The sequence below is a fragment of the Apteryx rowi genome, unplaced genomic scaffold (assembly GCF_003343035.1).
Source record: "Apteryx rowi isolate R43461 unplaced genomic scaffold, aptRow1 scaffold_7, whole genome shotgun sequence".
Lineage (NCBI taxonomy): Eukaryota > Metazoa > Chordata > Aves > Apterygiformes > Apterygidae > Apteryx > Apteryx rowi.
The window spans coordinates 6,740,380-6,756,863 of NW_020450982.1; the positions used below are offsets into that span (position 1 = coordinate 6,740,380).

Here is a 16,484-nt window from a genome sequence, read left to right on the forward strand (position 1 = left end):
TGCACAAATGTCAGTCACACACTCTCTCTGTACAGGGCCCACTGAAGCTCTGCAAAACAGAATTACCTGCTTCATTTATTGGCTCTAGGGCAAAGCAAGCTGTCCCCTAAACCTCGCACTGTTGGGGCACAGGCAATGGGAGGGTTTCTTTCTGAATTAGCACGTGTACTGCTAAATAAAACGTAATTCCTTTCAAAAGGTAACTCAGGTTCTATGTTGGCTCAGAAAAAATAGTCACCAGAGCCACATGACATTGTCAGAGCCTGAACAGATCACCTTGCTGGGCAGGAGAGAACTAATCCTGACAGATGCGAGATCATATCCATTTTGACAGAAGAGAGCTGGGCTGGCAGCACCCTCCCCACCTTTGTGGCAGCACTTCGGGAGAYGTATTCCTCCTTATTTCATTGCACAGCTTCTCTTCATATCAATCCCTTGCTGGGTATTTCATTCAGGACTTATTTGTAAGCAACTCTCAGCTACAATAAAGCTCTAAAGCTGCCTGCCATATGCATTCCCGTCAGGAAAATGACACTGAGAAATGAGGCCCCTTCTTCAGGGTTAGTGTTATGGGCCTATTTAAGCAAGGGTAAAGAAACAACAGTGCTCGGTAAATCTTCTCTTCTGGGCAAGCTCATTTTATTCTGTAGTTAAAAAGGGAAACTGCTTGAGCMTGTCTCGCCCAGACACCCTGTTCTCCTCTAGCCTCTTCCACCCGGAAGGCAACCCCAGAGCGCTGGCCGTGCTCACGACTGACTGACTCCCCGCGAGCCTTTGCCTGCCAATCACGCTCCTGCGTCGGTGCAGTCGAGGCCGGCAGAGCAGCAAACAGCCACTGCGCCGAGGGGAAGCGGCAATCAGGTAGGAGTCGAGTCCAAGCGGCACCAGGTCACGGCACGCCGCAGGCACGACCGGCAGCAGGGACACGGGGGCCCGAGGGGCACGGTGCTCCCGGCCCAGCCGCGGCGGCGGCTCTGGAGCCGGCGAAGCCGCTGCCAGGCTGGCGAGCCACGGCAGCCGCAGCTCCCCGTGACAAGCTGGCTCTCCCCAAACTGAATTGCACTAGCGCTCTCTCTGATGATTCATTCCCAAACCAAGAGACTTGCAGAACACGGAAGCCCCCACGCTAGCATGTACAACAGAGCGAAGACTTCGTGATAAATTAGACAATACTGTCAACACCGTGTGTATACTACACATCGCCTCGGTGACAAAACAGGGCTCATTAGCTCCTTACCAGCCGGGGGAAGGATAACTTGCCTTTTTTTTTTTTTTTTTAATGTCTAAATCCAAAGTCTTGCTGGTTGTTTCTTTTAATCAATTATTAAATCTCAAACCAATAGCTACATGAGTGATCGCCAGTGAGACGTTACCTGACTGACGGGGCAGYGCTCCCCAAATCAGACAGAACTGAAAGTGTACTCAAGCTCTATGCAGTCATGAGAATACAGCGTTAACCCAATGGACATGGCAATGGTTTAACATGATGGCATGTATTTYCAACCAAAGCATCCCAGCACCATTCGTTAAGAGTCAGGTTTTGTTTTCCAATGAACATGGTGTTGAGTTATTTCAGGTAGAAGCTGTTCAAATTTCATCCCCATCCAAGGACCAAAACCACCCACCCACACTGTAGTAAAAAAAAAAAAAGCAAACTTTGAGAAGAAAGCTGTAGATGTGCACACAGCACTCACTCACATGCACCAGGCAAACAGGCAGGCAGGCACAGGAGGCCACTACAGAGTCACAGAGAGAAAGGAGCGAGTTAGGGCAGCACGAGGACAGGGAAGATGCACAGAAACTCAAGTACAGAGACACTGGCAGACAAGAGACCTGCGCACAAGAGCCCATGCAGGAAGGGCAGGGCCCGGCATGCAAGACCAGCTTTTGAGACCCAGTCCTGTGAGAGCAGGGGCAGAAGAGCCCGCCGCGGGCGCCACTGCGACCTCCGGAGCGCGCCGGGCGAGATGGGCTCCCCGCGAAGGGCTGGAGAGCAGTGGGCGCCTCTGGGGTACGGCCCCTCAGGGGCCGAATGTGGACGCCGCATGCAGGGTTCAGCTGTCAAACACGGGAGGTTAGGGCAATACCTGCAGTGATGGATCTGGCCAGGATGATAACCTGGCAGGAGAGTGTGCAAAGAACGAGACGGGCTCTAACACACTCCCACCCTCGTTTGGGGATAATTGGCAGCTTCTCGTCTGGTCGGTGTGGAGGGAGAAGGGGAGCTGCTGTCAGTTAGCATTAGCGGGAGCTGGCAGAGCTCTTCCAGCAGGTTGCAGAGCACCGTCAACACGTTCCTCAGGCTCAAGCCAGCACTTCGCATCTCTTGCTTTTTCTACCATGAAAGCCTGGTAATAATTTAAACCAGCCTAAGTCCTCAAACAGCAGCAYTCTTCAGAATTTCTGTCCAATTTACAAGTCAAATCACACGGGCCAGCACAGCCCATGATGCTACCTTAAGTGCTTCCGAAAATTTTGTTGCTCTTCATTTATTGCAGCAAAGAATTTTCCCTTTTTATTACAATTTTCTTGACAAGAATTTGTGATTTCATTTTTTTAATCTTCCTTTTGAATAAAGATCAGAGAAGAGGGTTTGGAGGTTTTGCAAGAACAGCACAGGGAAAATCGCTGTGAATATTAAAATGATTTCAATGGACAATAGGATAATTCAGAGGTTTAGTTAAACCAGCAGACTGTCAAAAAGGAGATTCATTGTCATTCATCCCAAGAACAGGCATGGCAAGGGCTCTGTGCTGCTGCACAATTCAGCACACTCCCCCTCCAGAGTGCTCCCAGGGACGTAAGGTGAAACCCCAGAGCGGCAAGCAATGCCACACAACCCGAGCAACGCCCCGGATCCCACAGGACAGGGAAGGACAGCATGGGGACCATTTCCCCGCTCTTATGGGGGGCACTGCAGGGAGGCAGGAGGGCAGCAGGCAACACAACAGCCACAAAGCTAGAGACTGAGAAATGTTAATAATTCAGCATGCATTAACGTGCATTCCTTGGCACATTCCTTGCCTTGAGAGCAAAAAGCATGAATCAATTGCCCGGCTCCTTTCACCATTGGAGTGGCTGTTTCCTAACGTCTCAGATTCCCTCCGAGAGCGACATGACTGCCTGGAGAACCCAACACCCTCCTTTCTGCGCCCTGCATGGCTTGTAGGCTCTCGGCAGTGGCTCCAGGCACGAGCGCTCAGGGCTGGTGCTCCAGCCCACCTCTCCCTGGCTGAGGCACCGCTGCAACACAACGAGGCTCTGCTGGAAACAGGACAGTGCACGGAGGACGTGCCCGTGCATCCAAAGCTGTGCGGGGTGGCTAGGAAAGGGGAAACCAGACAGTTTCTTCCTGCCAGCTCTCTTGGCCCCAGCACAGCCAAGCAAATGACACTAGCACCCCCCCTCCAGCCAGAAGGTGAGACTCTAGTTTGTTGCTGCGGTCAGGAAAGCTGGAAGATGCTGATGCATGGGGACGTGATCTCCACCTAGTCACACATTTACCCTGCCCCAAACTCCCTCCTTTCTCAGCACCACCTCCTCAGAGCTTGGAAGGAGTGAATTTAGGAGATATCCTCAAACATGATCATCGGTCTGCATGGTTTACTCAGCTGTAGACACCTTTCATCTCTCTCTTGTGCTATCATTTTAAGGAAGGACTTCAAATGGAAAGGCAGTTACTGGCGTCTCACAATCTATTGACAGAATCAGCAGCAGGAGAGGAAAAATTGGAACCAGAAAAAATGCATTTACAGTCTCATCTTGTGCTCAAACAATGCTGTACTATTTATGCTCCCAATGCATCCTTGAGTGCTGACATTTTATAGACAATTTCCAAAACAGGGCCTTGCCATTTTTGGATTATATTTCAGCTATAACTTTTAGGTCTAATTATTTGCGCTGACAACCACATATAAAAGAGGATATATCATTACAGTGGTGCAGCACTGGAGACACATCAGCATTCAGCATACTGACATACTAATAGCAAAGTAAGGGAGAGCAAGATTGTGGAGCTATGCAATTTGCATTCATTCTCTGAAATTTCTCTGATGAAAATAACACAACATTAAGGAGGGGAATAAGAGAAAAGATCCACTGCATCAAGATAAAATAACTCGTTAATAAATAACCTTGTAGCAGTCGCAGAGCAATAATTAAATGCATGGGTGAGCAGTACACAGWTTTAAGTAAAGCTGGAAAAATGTAAGATGTAATTATCAGTGCCAAACAAATTATAAGCACGGCAAATCCCATTGGAATATTTAGAAACTAATTTCTGGCTTCACATTAAATATTTGTGTACGTGGGTATTTTTGGTGGGGTGAGAAGGAGGGGTCGACACAAAGAACGAGAAATTATCTACTCCTGCTGGCTTATATCCATTCTTGGCTTCCTCCTCTCAGCTAAACTGTGCGGCTAAAACGTTTAAGTGCCCTGTCAAAGGTTTATTCTCCAGGGGTGTCTGAGCCATCTCAGCGGTACACCAAATTCACTGAAATCTGGGAGGCTTTGGGCCTTGGCTTTAGTTTTTTCTTTCTTCCTTGTTCTCATTTTCCATCATTGTCTTGGGCTCAGGTAATTTTATCCTCTATGAATTCTATTTTTAGAGGGTAAACAAGGGCCCTATGTCTCAGTACAATCTAAACGAGAGCATGTTCCAGGAAGAGAAATGGGAACGAAGGCAGTGTAGTGGAATAACTGCTACGACAACTTGTTAAAACTTGTTCCAGCGATGATTATAAGATCAACCCATGCAGCTGTCTGATGGCATGTGTGAGAAGAGTCGGGGTCTCTTTCCCCCCGCTACCCTGGAGCAGCCCAGGCCAGAGAGCCAGCACGAGGCGCCCTCACCTCCAGGCCGTGCTGAGGGATGAACCCGCAAGGTACCTGTTTGGCAAGGGAGTCATTTCTGGAGACTACCTCAGGACTTCTGCCAAAAACACCAGCTTTCCTCAGCATGAAATCATGAGTGACTCAAGCTAGGTCTGGAGCTAGATTTAATTTAAAGGTTGGACTTGCCTTTCACTATTGTCCTTTATTCTGCTCTCTGAGGGCAGCGGGACAGAGCAGGGCAAAGCACAGATCATGTTTTGCTGAGTGGCCACAAGCTCCTGCGCACACTGCCGTGGCCCTCACCGAGCCATCCCAGGGGAGGGCTGGGGCCACTGCCAGGGCTCCCAAGTCTCCCACCAGCAAGAGAAAGACCCAGCCCCAGGGAAGAAAGGAGAGGCAAACCTGTCCATGCCCTGGTCATGCAAAGGGCCCTCCTCTGAGCATGGAGACCAGCCGCATCACGAGAGCGAGAACCGCAGAAGAGTAGGAAAGGTGCCTTCACCACAAGGGCCTTCCACCTCTCCACCAGCTTCCCCTGCTGCCCTACTCTATAGCAGAGCAGGGGAGGTAGCACGCTGGATTTTTCTACAGCTGAGATCAAAAGCAAGTTTTGCCCCTTTAGGAAAAAATCAAAACCAAGCTACAGGAGAAACTGAGGTACCTGTTCTCCCTAGCAGCTCACTAAGTGACTGGAGATCACAATGATCTCTCCTTCCAAAGACTGCTTTTGATCTCCGGCCAGAAAGCAGCAGCAGTTCAGAGGTATTAGATCGACAGCTAGCACAGGTAATGGGTTAAAGGACCCCACATACAGTAACATGCACTTCTTCCCACCCTACCTTTGAACAACATCACCTTGGCTGGTATTTGCATGCAAAGTATATTCTGTGCATTTTAAATCTCAAGCAACAAAGGCATGCAAAGCAAAGTATCAATGCCATCACCAGAGCCACAGCAAACAGTAAGCAGATTTCATCAGGCACAATGTGGCCGTGCCTGGAAGGAAGCCAGAGTCTGTAGGGCCCCCTCCCCTTTTGGGGATGGCTCTCCTCTCCCTACTGGAAAAGTCCCATCTGACGTGGCGTACTGTAGATGGATAAGAAGTGAAAAGGACCAACCTTCTCGCTGATCTGAGAGATGAAAGTTTGTTTTGTTTGATGGCAGAGTGCGATGAAGATGAGGAGGGAATAAAAAAAGACAAGGAAAAACACAGAGAGTAAAAACAGGCCAAGCTTCATCTGTCCGCACACCACTGAAACGACAAGACAAGACTACAGAGGTCAGCCACGACTTCCCACAGCGCACGTGCACCACTCCACGTCGCAGCCAAGAGCGCGCCACTCACACTGCTCCGGCCGGCAATGAGCGGGGCTGGCCTCTCTGCCTCCCCGGCCCACTCACGGCTCTTGGAGACCAGGCAGGGAGGACTGCGCTTCCCACACATACTCACAGGGAGGGTGCTTCAGTGGACGGCCCTGCGCTGGGCCGGATGCTGGAAGCACAGACATATTTACATGTGCAAATGGCATGTACACACACACACACGCACACACACGCACAGAGCAAGGGACTCCAGCCACTACACAGACTTCACACGCTCCCATGCACCCATCCAACTATAAAGATGATGGCAAAGGCACTTTAAACCCATTGACCRCACACTAGGAAGAGCATATATATGTAGATCAGAATTTTGTCAAGTATGAAAGAAATGTTCCAAGTGGTGAATGGAAAATCTTCTACCATGAAGAGCTGCTCCCCCTCTCCAAACAAAGAGCTAAATGTAGCAGAGAGGTATTAGACAATTGATAGACATGTGCAGTCTCAGCTGGGCTCAGTTTCRGGAGAGCCTTATGGGTACACTGTGCTGCGAGTGAGATGGACAAGAAATCAGAAGGACAAAAACACCCAGAGAGAATTGGAGGTCCCAGATTTTGTTCCTGTGGGAGAGACAGTAGAAGGTTAGTTGCATTTTCCTTATAGACAAAGGAGATCTTATTTCTTTAGCAGGAGTGACCTCACTCCAGCTACAGATCTGTGGCATATCAGCTGTAATCGAACCCTCGCTGAGAGAATACAAAAGTGGATTTGATAGTTAAAGACTGCTTATGAGTCACATTTTTGATGGGGGAGGGAGAAGTGGGGGGGAAGAATTTGCTTTCCAGCAGAAACACTGCAAATTAAAGAACAGCATGTGGTAATATATAGTGTACAGAACAGTCAGCCATTTCCAGTGATTAGAGGACAGGACTTTAACCAACACCACCATGGTACAGACCAGGTACAGCTGCCAATGGCAGCCACACCAGCGGCCTATGGAGCTTGGAGGAGAATAGCAGAACAGTTGCTTTGATTTCTTCAAGTGGACTGATACCAGGGGACCAGAATCAACCAACTCAGAGCTACACTGACCCGTGAGCAAGGGCCACATCCAGCGAGTTCCCCCACATGAACATCCTCAAAACAAGCAGCCCTAGTTTAAGGCCCAGGTTTCCTTTGGCCTGCTTTGGACCTGGGATTCACCTCTTGGTCCACAAAACATTTAACGTTGGACTCATATATTCTTGTGAGAGCCTGTGACTGGAAGGGACTTCTTCCCTGCTGCTCCCAAGCCACCACTTTCGTTCTTAATCTAGTGGAGCCTACGGCACCTGCATGGCCTCAGTGAGCAGCAAGGGCCTCTGGCCTTCTGCTCAGCTCTTCTCAACAAGCAGGATTTGTCTCCCGCACTTGCCAGCCCCAGCTCCGGAAGGACGCTGGCGCTCGCTGCGGCGCAGCCCGGCCTGCCCGCAGGCAGGGATGCGGGAGCTGCTGCAGCACGCTGYGGCCGGGAGGTTTGTTTTGGGGAGCCTGGTGGGGACCAGGCCTTGGCAGGGCACACGGAGCGGAGGCTGCGCCAGCGGTGGCTTTCCCGACGTGTTGACACTTCAGATTACAGTCGGGAAGGCGAGGAGACATGTGTGAAACATGCTAACTCAAACAGATTACTTTCTAGTCTGTCAAACAGGAACAAGTTTGGGGCTTGCTATTTGTCACTAATTGCTGGATTATCTCTTAATCTCTAATTATATTAGTGGTTTATGGGGAATAAAAAACAGTAGTAGGGTATTTTGGAACAGCTGTATAAAGAGAGAGGGAACACCTGGACAAAAAGTTCTCCCTCCTTTCCCTTAGTTAATGCTTAAATAGCTGCTGCTTTATCTGAGAAAAAAGACTGATAAATGGTAAATTGAAAGTTTCATCTCCTTACAGATCCCATTCACATTCTCCCTTATCTCCAGTTCTTTATCCATGTCACTCCTAAATTAAGAATCATGTTTTATCTACAGGTTTTTCACCTTTTTACAGAACAAAGGACGCAGAGCAGTGACAGCAAGTGCTGTAGTGAAATCTGCCCCATGCAGGGATAGAGGATTTAGGGACGGGGATGCCCAGCGTATCCCCCACTATGAATTCACACAACCACGTTGCCGGGAACCTGAGCTGCCTGACGGCTGACTTGGCTACACTAGCCTCTGTGTACGACAAAGCAAGTAAAGTCACAGCAGAAATGCCAGCAGGGGATAGCCAACTCCCTACGGTAAAAAAGGCTTCCTTTTGAGATCCAAGTGGAGACAGCAAAGAAGCAAAGCGCAGGGCCATATCCAAGGTGCGCCTGCCAGTCCTGATTGTCAGATGGCTCCAGCGCTCTGCAGACAGAAATTCCCATGCTGATCGAATTTGGCTTTTACCCTGCCACAGACATGCTCATCTTATGCAGCAGCAGCAATACTCTAACCACAGCAGCTTGCTGCAGTTTGGGCTTACGGGAGGCTCTGCTTTTGTGTATTCTTGGGCATAAGTGCCTTGCATCAGGGCAGGGAGCTGTGGCCAGGATATGAATGCACAGGTCAGAGTTTAGATCACTAACTCAAACAAAGCAACAGATTCCTCAGGCTTTTCAGAGCGGGCAGTTAATACTTTCCTAAAAGCAACGAGAAAGTTCATTATCCAAATTGGCTCTGCAGTTCTGCTGGGAACTACCAGCATCTGTCCTGTGCTGAAAACACTCTGGTGTTATGCAAAACACTAATATAAAGGCAAACCCACAGACTTTGTAATCCAAAAGACACAGAGGTTAACAAAAATCCAGAGGGGGATGAACCTGTTCCTGCTTATCTCCAAAAGCACATCTTGTGTCCCAAGGACTCCACATAATCGAATTTTATATTTTGCAGCTTTCAGAGATATAGAGGAACAAAAGGACAGATCATCTTTCTTACGCCAGATTACATGAGAATAAGACAACCTCCCATTATATGCGATGAACAATGTTCTCATGCCACAGTGATGAGTATATTCCCTCCTAGAGAGATAGACAGGATGCTCAGGGCACCCAACCATCCTTTCCCATTCATAGTGCACACACATACATGCACAAATTCAATTAAGAATGGAAAATCTCAGTGCACCAGAGATGGATTGCCGAACCCTTTATGCAAGTGGATACGAGAGGGGAGGGAATGGGCATTTAGTCAGCATGGATGTGCATGCCTAATTGTTCTACAGACATTTATACAGGTCATGTGGGATAGAGGGGGAAATAGGTTTCCAAGTCCATTTCCGTGTTGCGTTATCATGCACCCAGCCATCAGCCAGTCTGCTTCTATTTTCCATAAAGGTCACTTTACAAATAATCAAATTGAGTTTTGCATTGCACTTTTAACTGTCAAAAGACTGTGCAAGGAATAAAATTGTTAAGCTTATTGAGTTCAGTTGTGTAAAGCACATTGAAATCTTCAGATGAAAAGTGCTAGGAGAAGGGCAAAAAAATATTATTTATTAAGCAGCGATCATTATAATTATTATGGCACAGCAAAATGCTCATAGAAACACTGACAGTGAACACTTTCCACTCCAAGAGAAAACATGACAAAAATATCCATAGTAATAGATGGGGAAGAGAAAACGTGTCGGAAGCCTCTCCACAGCTTTCCTTGGAGAGCCAGCCAAACAGCGAGACCCTGCACGGCAGCAGATGCTGAGCGCCGCACTGCTCCAGCTGCGCTGCCGGCAGCATTCACACCGAGCTGGCTGAAAACTAGCCAAGGTGCATCTGCCCAAACTACCGCTGCTCTAACTTCGGTTATAGCAGTAGCTTCAGTGGGGCAGCACTTGGGGGCAGAGGAACTGCTGTTAAAAATATAGAAATCCTGTAAAAGGGAGCGCACTTTCTTCATCAAAGGGTCATCGCTCTAGGGAATATACTGCAGCACTATCTCGAGGTGAGGACTGCACGGAGCGTATATGTGGAGATCACGGCCTGTGACCCCCCCTTCCCTCCTCAGCCAGGCGCCAGCTGTCCACAAACAGTTACTCTACGGCTGCTATCTCAGACTGCTTTTGCTTTTGTTGAAGGTCCAGGGCAGATGTGTCTGTCCAAGGCAGAAGTCCAGGTCATCCGGTCTGACTCACCAGCCTGTCCATGCTGCCTGTCATCGAGGCATCCCCCCTGCAGGGCTTTGTTGTCTCTGCTTGGCTGCAATTGCTGCCAGCCCTCGAGCACTGGCAGTGCCCCTCTCTGCTCAGGTGACTTCCCCCAGCCAGCTCTGGCGAGAGGCACATTTAACCAAGCACGCTGCTTTGGGTTGCAAAGAAATGGGTTCCCTGTTACCTAGCCACTTTTCAGGCACCCCTGGTTTTGATCACTGCTTGTTTGACCACTGTCCTCTGCTGGCAATACCCTCCAGCTTTGACTGCTGTTGCTATTTTAGCTGTTTTAATATTATATAAGCACAAAATGTCCTTTTTAAAGGCTTTAAGTCTTGTTGCTCCAGGCCCATGTCAGTCATTCAGAATTATTATTTACACAAGGTCCCCACTGCAACAAGCATTGTATAGCTGCACATAACCATCTCGGTGAGTTCCTACTGTGTCTGAGCCTGGGCTACCACTAAGGCCCCAAGTGTAAAATCCTGCGGAGGCCAGGGAATCACTGCTAGGGACAGAGCTACAATCCTAATTTCATTTTGGGTGATGGCTCCTTACTGAAACTTCGCAAATAAAACTTCAGACTCCAAGCAAGTTTTTCCCCTGCCAAATCAAATATGAGCCTGGCCTTTCAAAAGGCAGATCAAGAAAGTACAGATTCTTGCAGTAATACCATTTCTATTTACTGCAGTCTGATTTACTAGCTTGGAATTTGGGGGTAGAGGAGACATTTCAGTTTAAAATGATCTTTCTTTAAAAGCAGTTGCGCATCCAATTCTGCACAGTATGTGCCACATTTTGGGACAGGGAACTTACTGCACTTGCCTCACCAGGACATGCCAAATACCTCTTCCATCTATGCCTTGAAAGTTTAAAAAGTGGCATGTAAGAAAGGAAAACTGGACAGCAAATTTCTCACTTGCCAGGAAGTACACAGTAAATACTCCAATAAGTACTATCCTAATAGCATCTATACTGCTCACTGTTGTAAGCAGCAGTGTTGGGGACMAGACCTACTGAATTCCATAGCGTTTTTATAAGCCTTTCTGTTCGTTTGCTTTGCTTAAGTATGAAAAAAAATAATGCCATCTGTACAGGAGGGGAAGGGCAGAACAGACCTCTCAGGCAGGGAAGCAGTCAAGTAAGTGTGCCGCTTTGAGGGGGGCACCACAGAGGCCACCGCCTCCGCAGGCACGGCTGTACAGGCTTCCTGGCTGAAAACCCTCTCTTTGTGCAGATGCCCCTCAGCTGTAGGCAAAGCAAGAGTGAAATGTATTCATAAAAACCCAAAGGCTTAGGTGAATCAGTACCATTATACTCCACTCCCAGGGAGCACAGGGAAATGACACAACCTTTCTTTCACGCTAGGTCCAATCTCCCTTCTACTCTTCAATCAATTTCTTATATGTCTTGAATCAACTTCTTGGATTTTTGCTACTAAATTAAACAGTAAGCTCTCTGCATTGGAGAAATCATTTCTTCCATATGTTTCTATTCCCTTCCCCTCCCCCTGCAGCACCACCAAGTCCCAAATCTAATCATGGTTTAGAGGTACTGCGATACATGTAACCATGGACCACAACTGGATGACTGCTCCTCTGTGGTGGGAAAGACAACATCTGAAGCAGCAGCATCAAGTGCACCTGCACCGSCAGGACAAGGATGTGCCACTGCACCCCTTCCAAAGTCCCTGTTACACCCCAGCTAGCCACGCTTGCCAGGCACACTCCCTGCCCTTGCCTTTCACGCTGCTCGTGCTCCTCCGGCAGTGCCCAAATTGCCTGTAACCCTCTGTGCCCAGCGGCCTGAACAGTGACAGTGGGAGGCGTCCGCTGTCGGCGCGGCTCCCCAGCCCGTCCCAGCTCTGCAGCGACGGACAGATAGACCTGTCAGTTCAGAAGCAGAATGCTTATGAGGGTTGCTTTTCAGCACAGTTAGTAAGATGAAAATAATAGCTTCAAGGAAAATGCATCCATTTTCCTTTACAAATCCCTGGTGTGGAAACGTTTTAACTTTTAATGAAGTCCATCTGTGCTGGCTCGGAATGATTCGCAGAGACAAGACACTGGTGTAGCCTACTCCTTCCTCCTCCTCCTCCTCCTCTTTCATTGATATGGGAAGCCCTGAGCAGTGCCTGGATACTCTTTCTCAGCACTCAGTATCTTCCTTTGTTAGCGTGAGAAATAGGCTGAAGATGCTAACGAGCCTGTGCTTTCTAACACTGCACACCCACAAAGGATTACCGGGGAGGCTGCGAAAGGGGGGACATGATCAAAAACATAAACCCCAAGAGTCAAGAGGCAAACAAACAGCTGAACTATTAAAAAAACAATAGGCTATAAATGAGAGTAGGCACAAGCACTTCTGAGAATTACACAGGGTGGTAATTAATATTGCTGCTCATACAACTACAGGACAAGCAGTACTCAGCCACACTTGCTAATAAGTGGCTAACTTTTTGGGTATTCACCATAAGAAGGTCAACCAGTATGAAATCACCATGCAGTGGTGGTGCAGCTGAAACACTTAACTTCACTGTAATTTAGCATTAATTAACATCTTTTCTCACAAAGATGCAGGTACTTTCTAAAGACCCTGCTGGAAGTCACTGAACCTTTTAATGGCAACACTGTAGGACAATCACAAGGAGAAAAGCCAGGGATTCTTTTAATCTCCACCTCAGACCTGAGAAATTAAGACATTTTCATATTTTTCTTGCTTGTTAAAGAGATAAAATACTGTTCTTGGTTTGACTGACTTTTGGATGTCATTAACTAATGTAGTAATGATATGATATTTTGTTTGTAGAACATTAGATATCAGAAACTGCAAGCATAAACACCATCTAGGACACAGCACGTACAGTGATTTTCATCTGCTAATAATTTATGGAATATCCTGTCTTTTATATACAGCAGGGCTTTATCAGGCTCAGGCAGGCTGGAGACTGACATTGTAAAGATTACGTGCAATAAAAAGGCTTGTTCCAAAAATTTATGCATAGAGAAAGTGATGGTTAACAGCAAGGCATATGTCTAAGAACATGTTTTCTCCCCTGAACATCAGGATCTTCTCACATGTGCAGACCATCCAGGGCCCATGCCCAGCACAAATCGAGCACAGGAACCTTGCTGAGCAGCAAGCAAAGTGTAAAATTCAGCACACTCCTCAGTTTTACAGGATTCACTTGCTAAATAAAGAGCATAAATTGGAGAGAAACCAGAAAGTTTTTAAGAGGTTCCACCTCTTGAAGCTGCTGTGCCTATTTTCAGCCACACCTCCACAGAAAATAGGAGCAATGAAAGTCTGAGCATGTCACAGGAAGCCAAACCATCCCAAATACTGCAGCAAAATGGTTGGGTATCCACACAAACCTGTGCAACAACAGCCAAYGTGGTAACCAAGACCCTTTCCCTTGGAGTGCAAAGTGACAATCTGGGATGTGTTTTAGTACAGTTTGCCTGAAAAATGAACTTGCAAGAATACAGGGAGTTTAAAATCATCTGTAATTACATTGTGAGAGTGAAATGAGTGATTCCACCGCACAGATATAGCTTCATCTTCTAAATATGCTTAATTGGATACTTCAGCCTTCTGAAGACTTTTATAATCCAAATTAGGCTGCAAAATAAAAAAGCACTCCCCCAGAATAAGCAAAGAAGACAACGGTAGAAGCCACCCCTAGAAGCAAACACACAGCATGTGAAGACTTAATCATTCTCATGTCCTCTTTCCGTACTAACCAATGCATACACAGCTTTTAAGATTGTATTTTCTTTCTTCAAAGGAGAGGAAAGAAGAAATGAAGATGAGATTTTATTACTAGGCAGTTGATCTACTATTTGGAAATTAAATTTGGTTCTAACTTCCTAACAAACAACAGGTAGCACCAGCATAAGAATCTGCTTTTCTCTTCTTGGGAAAATCCAAAACTACATTTCCCAGAGGTTCCTGACCACTGGCTCTGGCTATACAGACTTTCATAGGAGGAAGCATGTTTTTTTCTTGCAGAAATTAACAGAAAGTATATAGCGGATTTAGCCCTTGTGTCTCTCCAAGCTAACCCAAACACCTTTAATGTAGAAAAAGAAAACTGGCAAGAGACTGTCCTGATATAAAACTTAGTTATTCTGGTATGTTGAAAATAGTTTTAAATCGGCAACATGACTACTGTTAGAAAGTCATTTTACATGAACTGCAGCTAATTTCCAACAGGTACCCAGTGTGAGCCATTAATACCCAGAGGCTCAATCATTGATGCATAGAAGATGGATTAGGACAACTCCAAAAAGCTGTTCCATTCTTCAGTTTTTAAAGACACACATTTCAAAGCAATTTCTAAAGATCTGCTCACCCACAGCTGAGCACCTTTGGCTCATCAGAGTGTGACCTGTTTTATACCTCTCCACCAAGGGTTAGTTCAGACAAAGAGGATTAAGCAACCCTTGCTCCCAATTAAAATAATCGTGACACCAAGTTAAGGAGTTCAAGGAGGAAAGGAATTCCAATTCTGCCCTTATTTCAGCATTTTCTGTAATACCATATAAACAGCAAAAATGGATTTCCAGCAAACCTGAGTCAAACACACTGTAAATCAAAGATGCCCTTCAACTTAATTTGTCTGTTTTTGAGCAAAAAGGCTGTGTCACACAATCTACAAAGCGTGATCAGGGCCCTAAGACGGGGAATGCACTCTTCCACTGAAAAGCCATGTAGCTCTCTGTGCAGGCAGAGTGACCCCCTTTGACAGAAGCTGCTCTTACCTCGAACGTAAAGGTTAGCTGGGGCGGAGTAGCGGGTTCCTGCACTGTTGGTTGCAACACATTCGTATTTGCCTTGGTCCGATTCCTCGCTGTTCTCTATTTGCAGAGCTCCTGTGCACAAACAAGACGACACAGACGATTCAGGTTATGGCGTACCTGGTGACTGAACGGACAGCCTCAGAAGACGAAGGTCATGCCCCCCACTTTTAAAGTATCTTCCTGGATAAATATATTATGCTGTTGCTCCCTGGACCCACAGGGTACCTGCATGCAGCCACAAGCCACAGCCGTTCTGCTGGTAGAAGCTTGTGAAGTTGATTATTATTATTTTTTTAATGCACAGGGAGCCAGTTACTGATGCATTTCCAACCACCCCAACCACTTATATTCATTGCCTCAATAAAGGCAAAAAACATACACATACGTACATATTAATTACAGCTTCGTATAGGACTCCTGTCTAATAAAAGGACCTTTAATAAGCCTTTAATCAAAACAGCCAAGCACAAGGCCCACTAACTGCAGCTGTTTGTTTCTTATCTGATACACACAAAGCCTAGCAAATGCTGAACAAATTGCGACCTTCCTGCGGAGAGAATGGCAGAGCTCCGTCTCCCCCACCTCACCATCCCTCCTTCCAACAGACACCCCCTTTTCAGAAAACACTTTGCCTTTTGTCATCTTTCTCCACGTCAGCAATCTCCTTGTCCTTTCAGATTTTATTACAAGTGATGTAAATGGTCAGAAATTCAGTCTGAGACATGAAAGATGTACACAAATGCAATACACACATTTTGCCGCATGGAGTTCCTGTGAAAGCCACCCTCCCTTGCTCACGGCAGCACCTGCTCCTCCAGCCTCGGCGTTTGCTTAGCACCGACTTCAGGTTCCTCAGGACATGATCTGACCCCATACCCAAAGTGCCAGATGCACCAGGGGCACACCTAAATAATTGCAATAATCACCAGAGCACACAGGGGAATGTTTTACACAGGGAGTGCCTATGATGGGCAAGTGAGCTGATCTAACGTGGCTTTCTCTCATCTGCTTGCCTGTCCCAATCATGTCCAGCGCCGGCCTGGAAGGCTGGTCTTTCATCCAACTGCTTCTCATCTAGCATGGAAGACTGTAAAACTGGTCACATCTAAACCCCACTAACTGGGCCCCATACGGAGACTAAAAGATGGAGGCGAAGAAAAAGAAAGAAGGAGGATGCACATGACAGCAACCTGGCTCTGCAGGAGCAAACAGCCATTGGCCAGACACTAAAGTGGCGGTTGCTCAGCCTGCTTCCCCCAGGCAACACAGGAATAATTTCTGAAGCACTTCCAAGTGCTCAGATTCTGCGGGTTAGGATTGCTTGTAAGAAGGGTACTCTGCTCACAAACCATGTACTGAATTAAAAGAAAACATTAA

The 16,484-nt window shown here is 47.1% G+C and overlaps 1 protein-coding gene across 1 annotated transcript in view; it reads right to left on the reverse strand.

The window, feature by feature from the left end:
* PTPRF (protein tyrosine phosphatase, receptor type F) overlaps nt 1–16,484 on the reverse strand; it is a 300,767-nt gene that overhangs the window by 78,707 nt on the left and 205,576 nt on the right. The window contains exons 8-9 of the mRNA XM_026086910.1: nt 15,069–15,179; nt 5,955–5,966 (exon numbers count right to left, since the gene is read on the reverse strand). Of these exons, the coding sequence (XP_025942695.1) occupies nt 5,955–5,966; nt 15,069–15,179 (123 nt within the window). The remainder of the gene's footprint in view (nt 1–5,954; nt 5,967–15,068; nt 15,180–16,484) is intronic.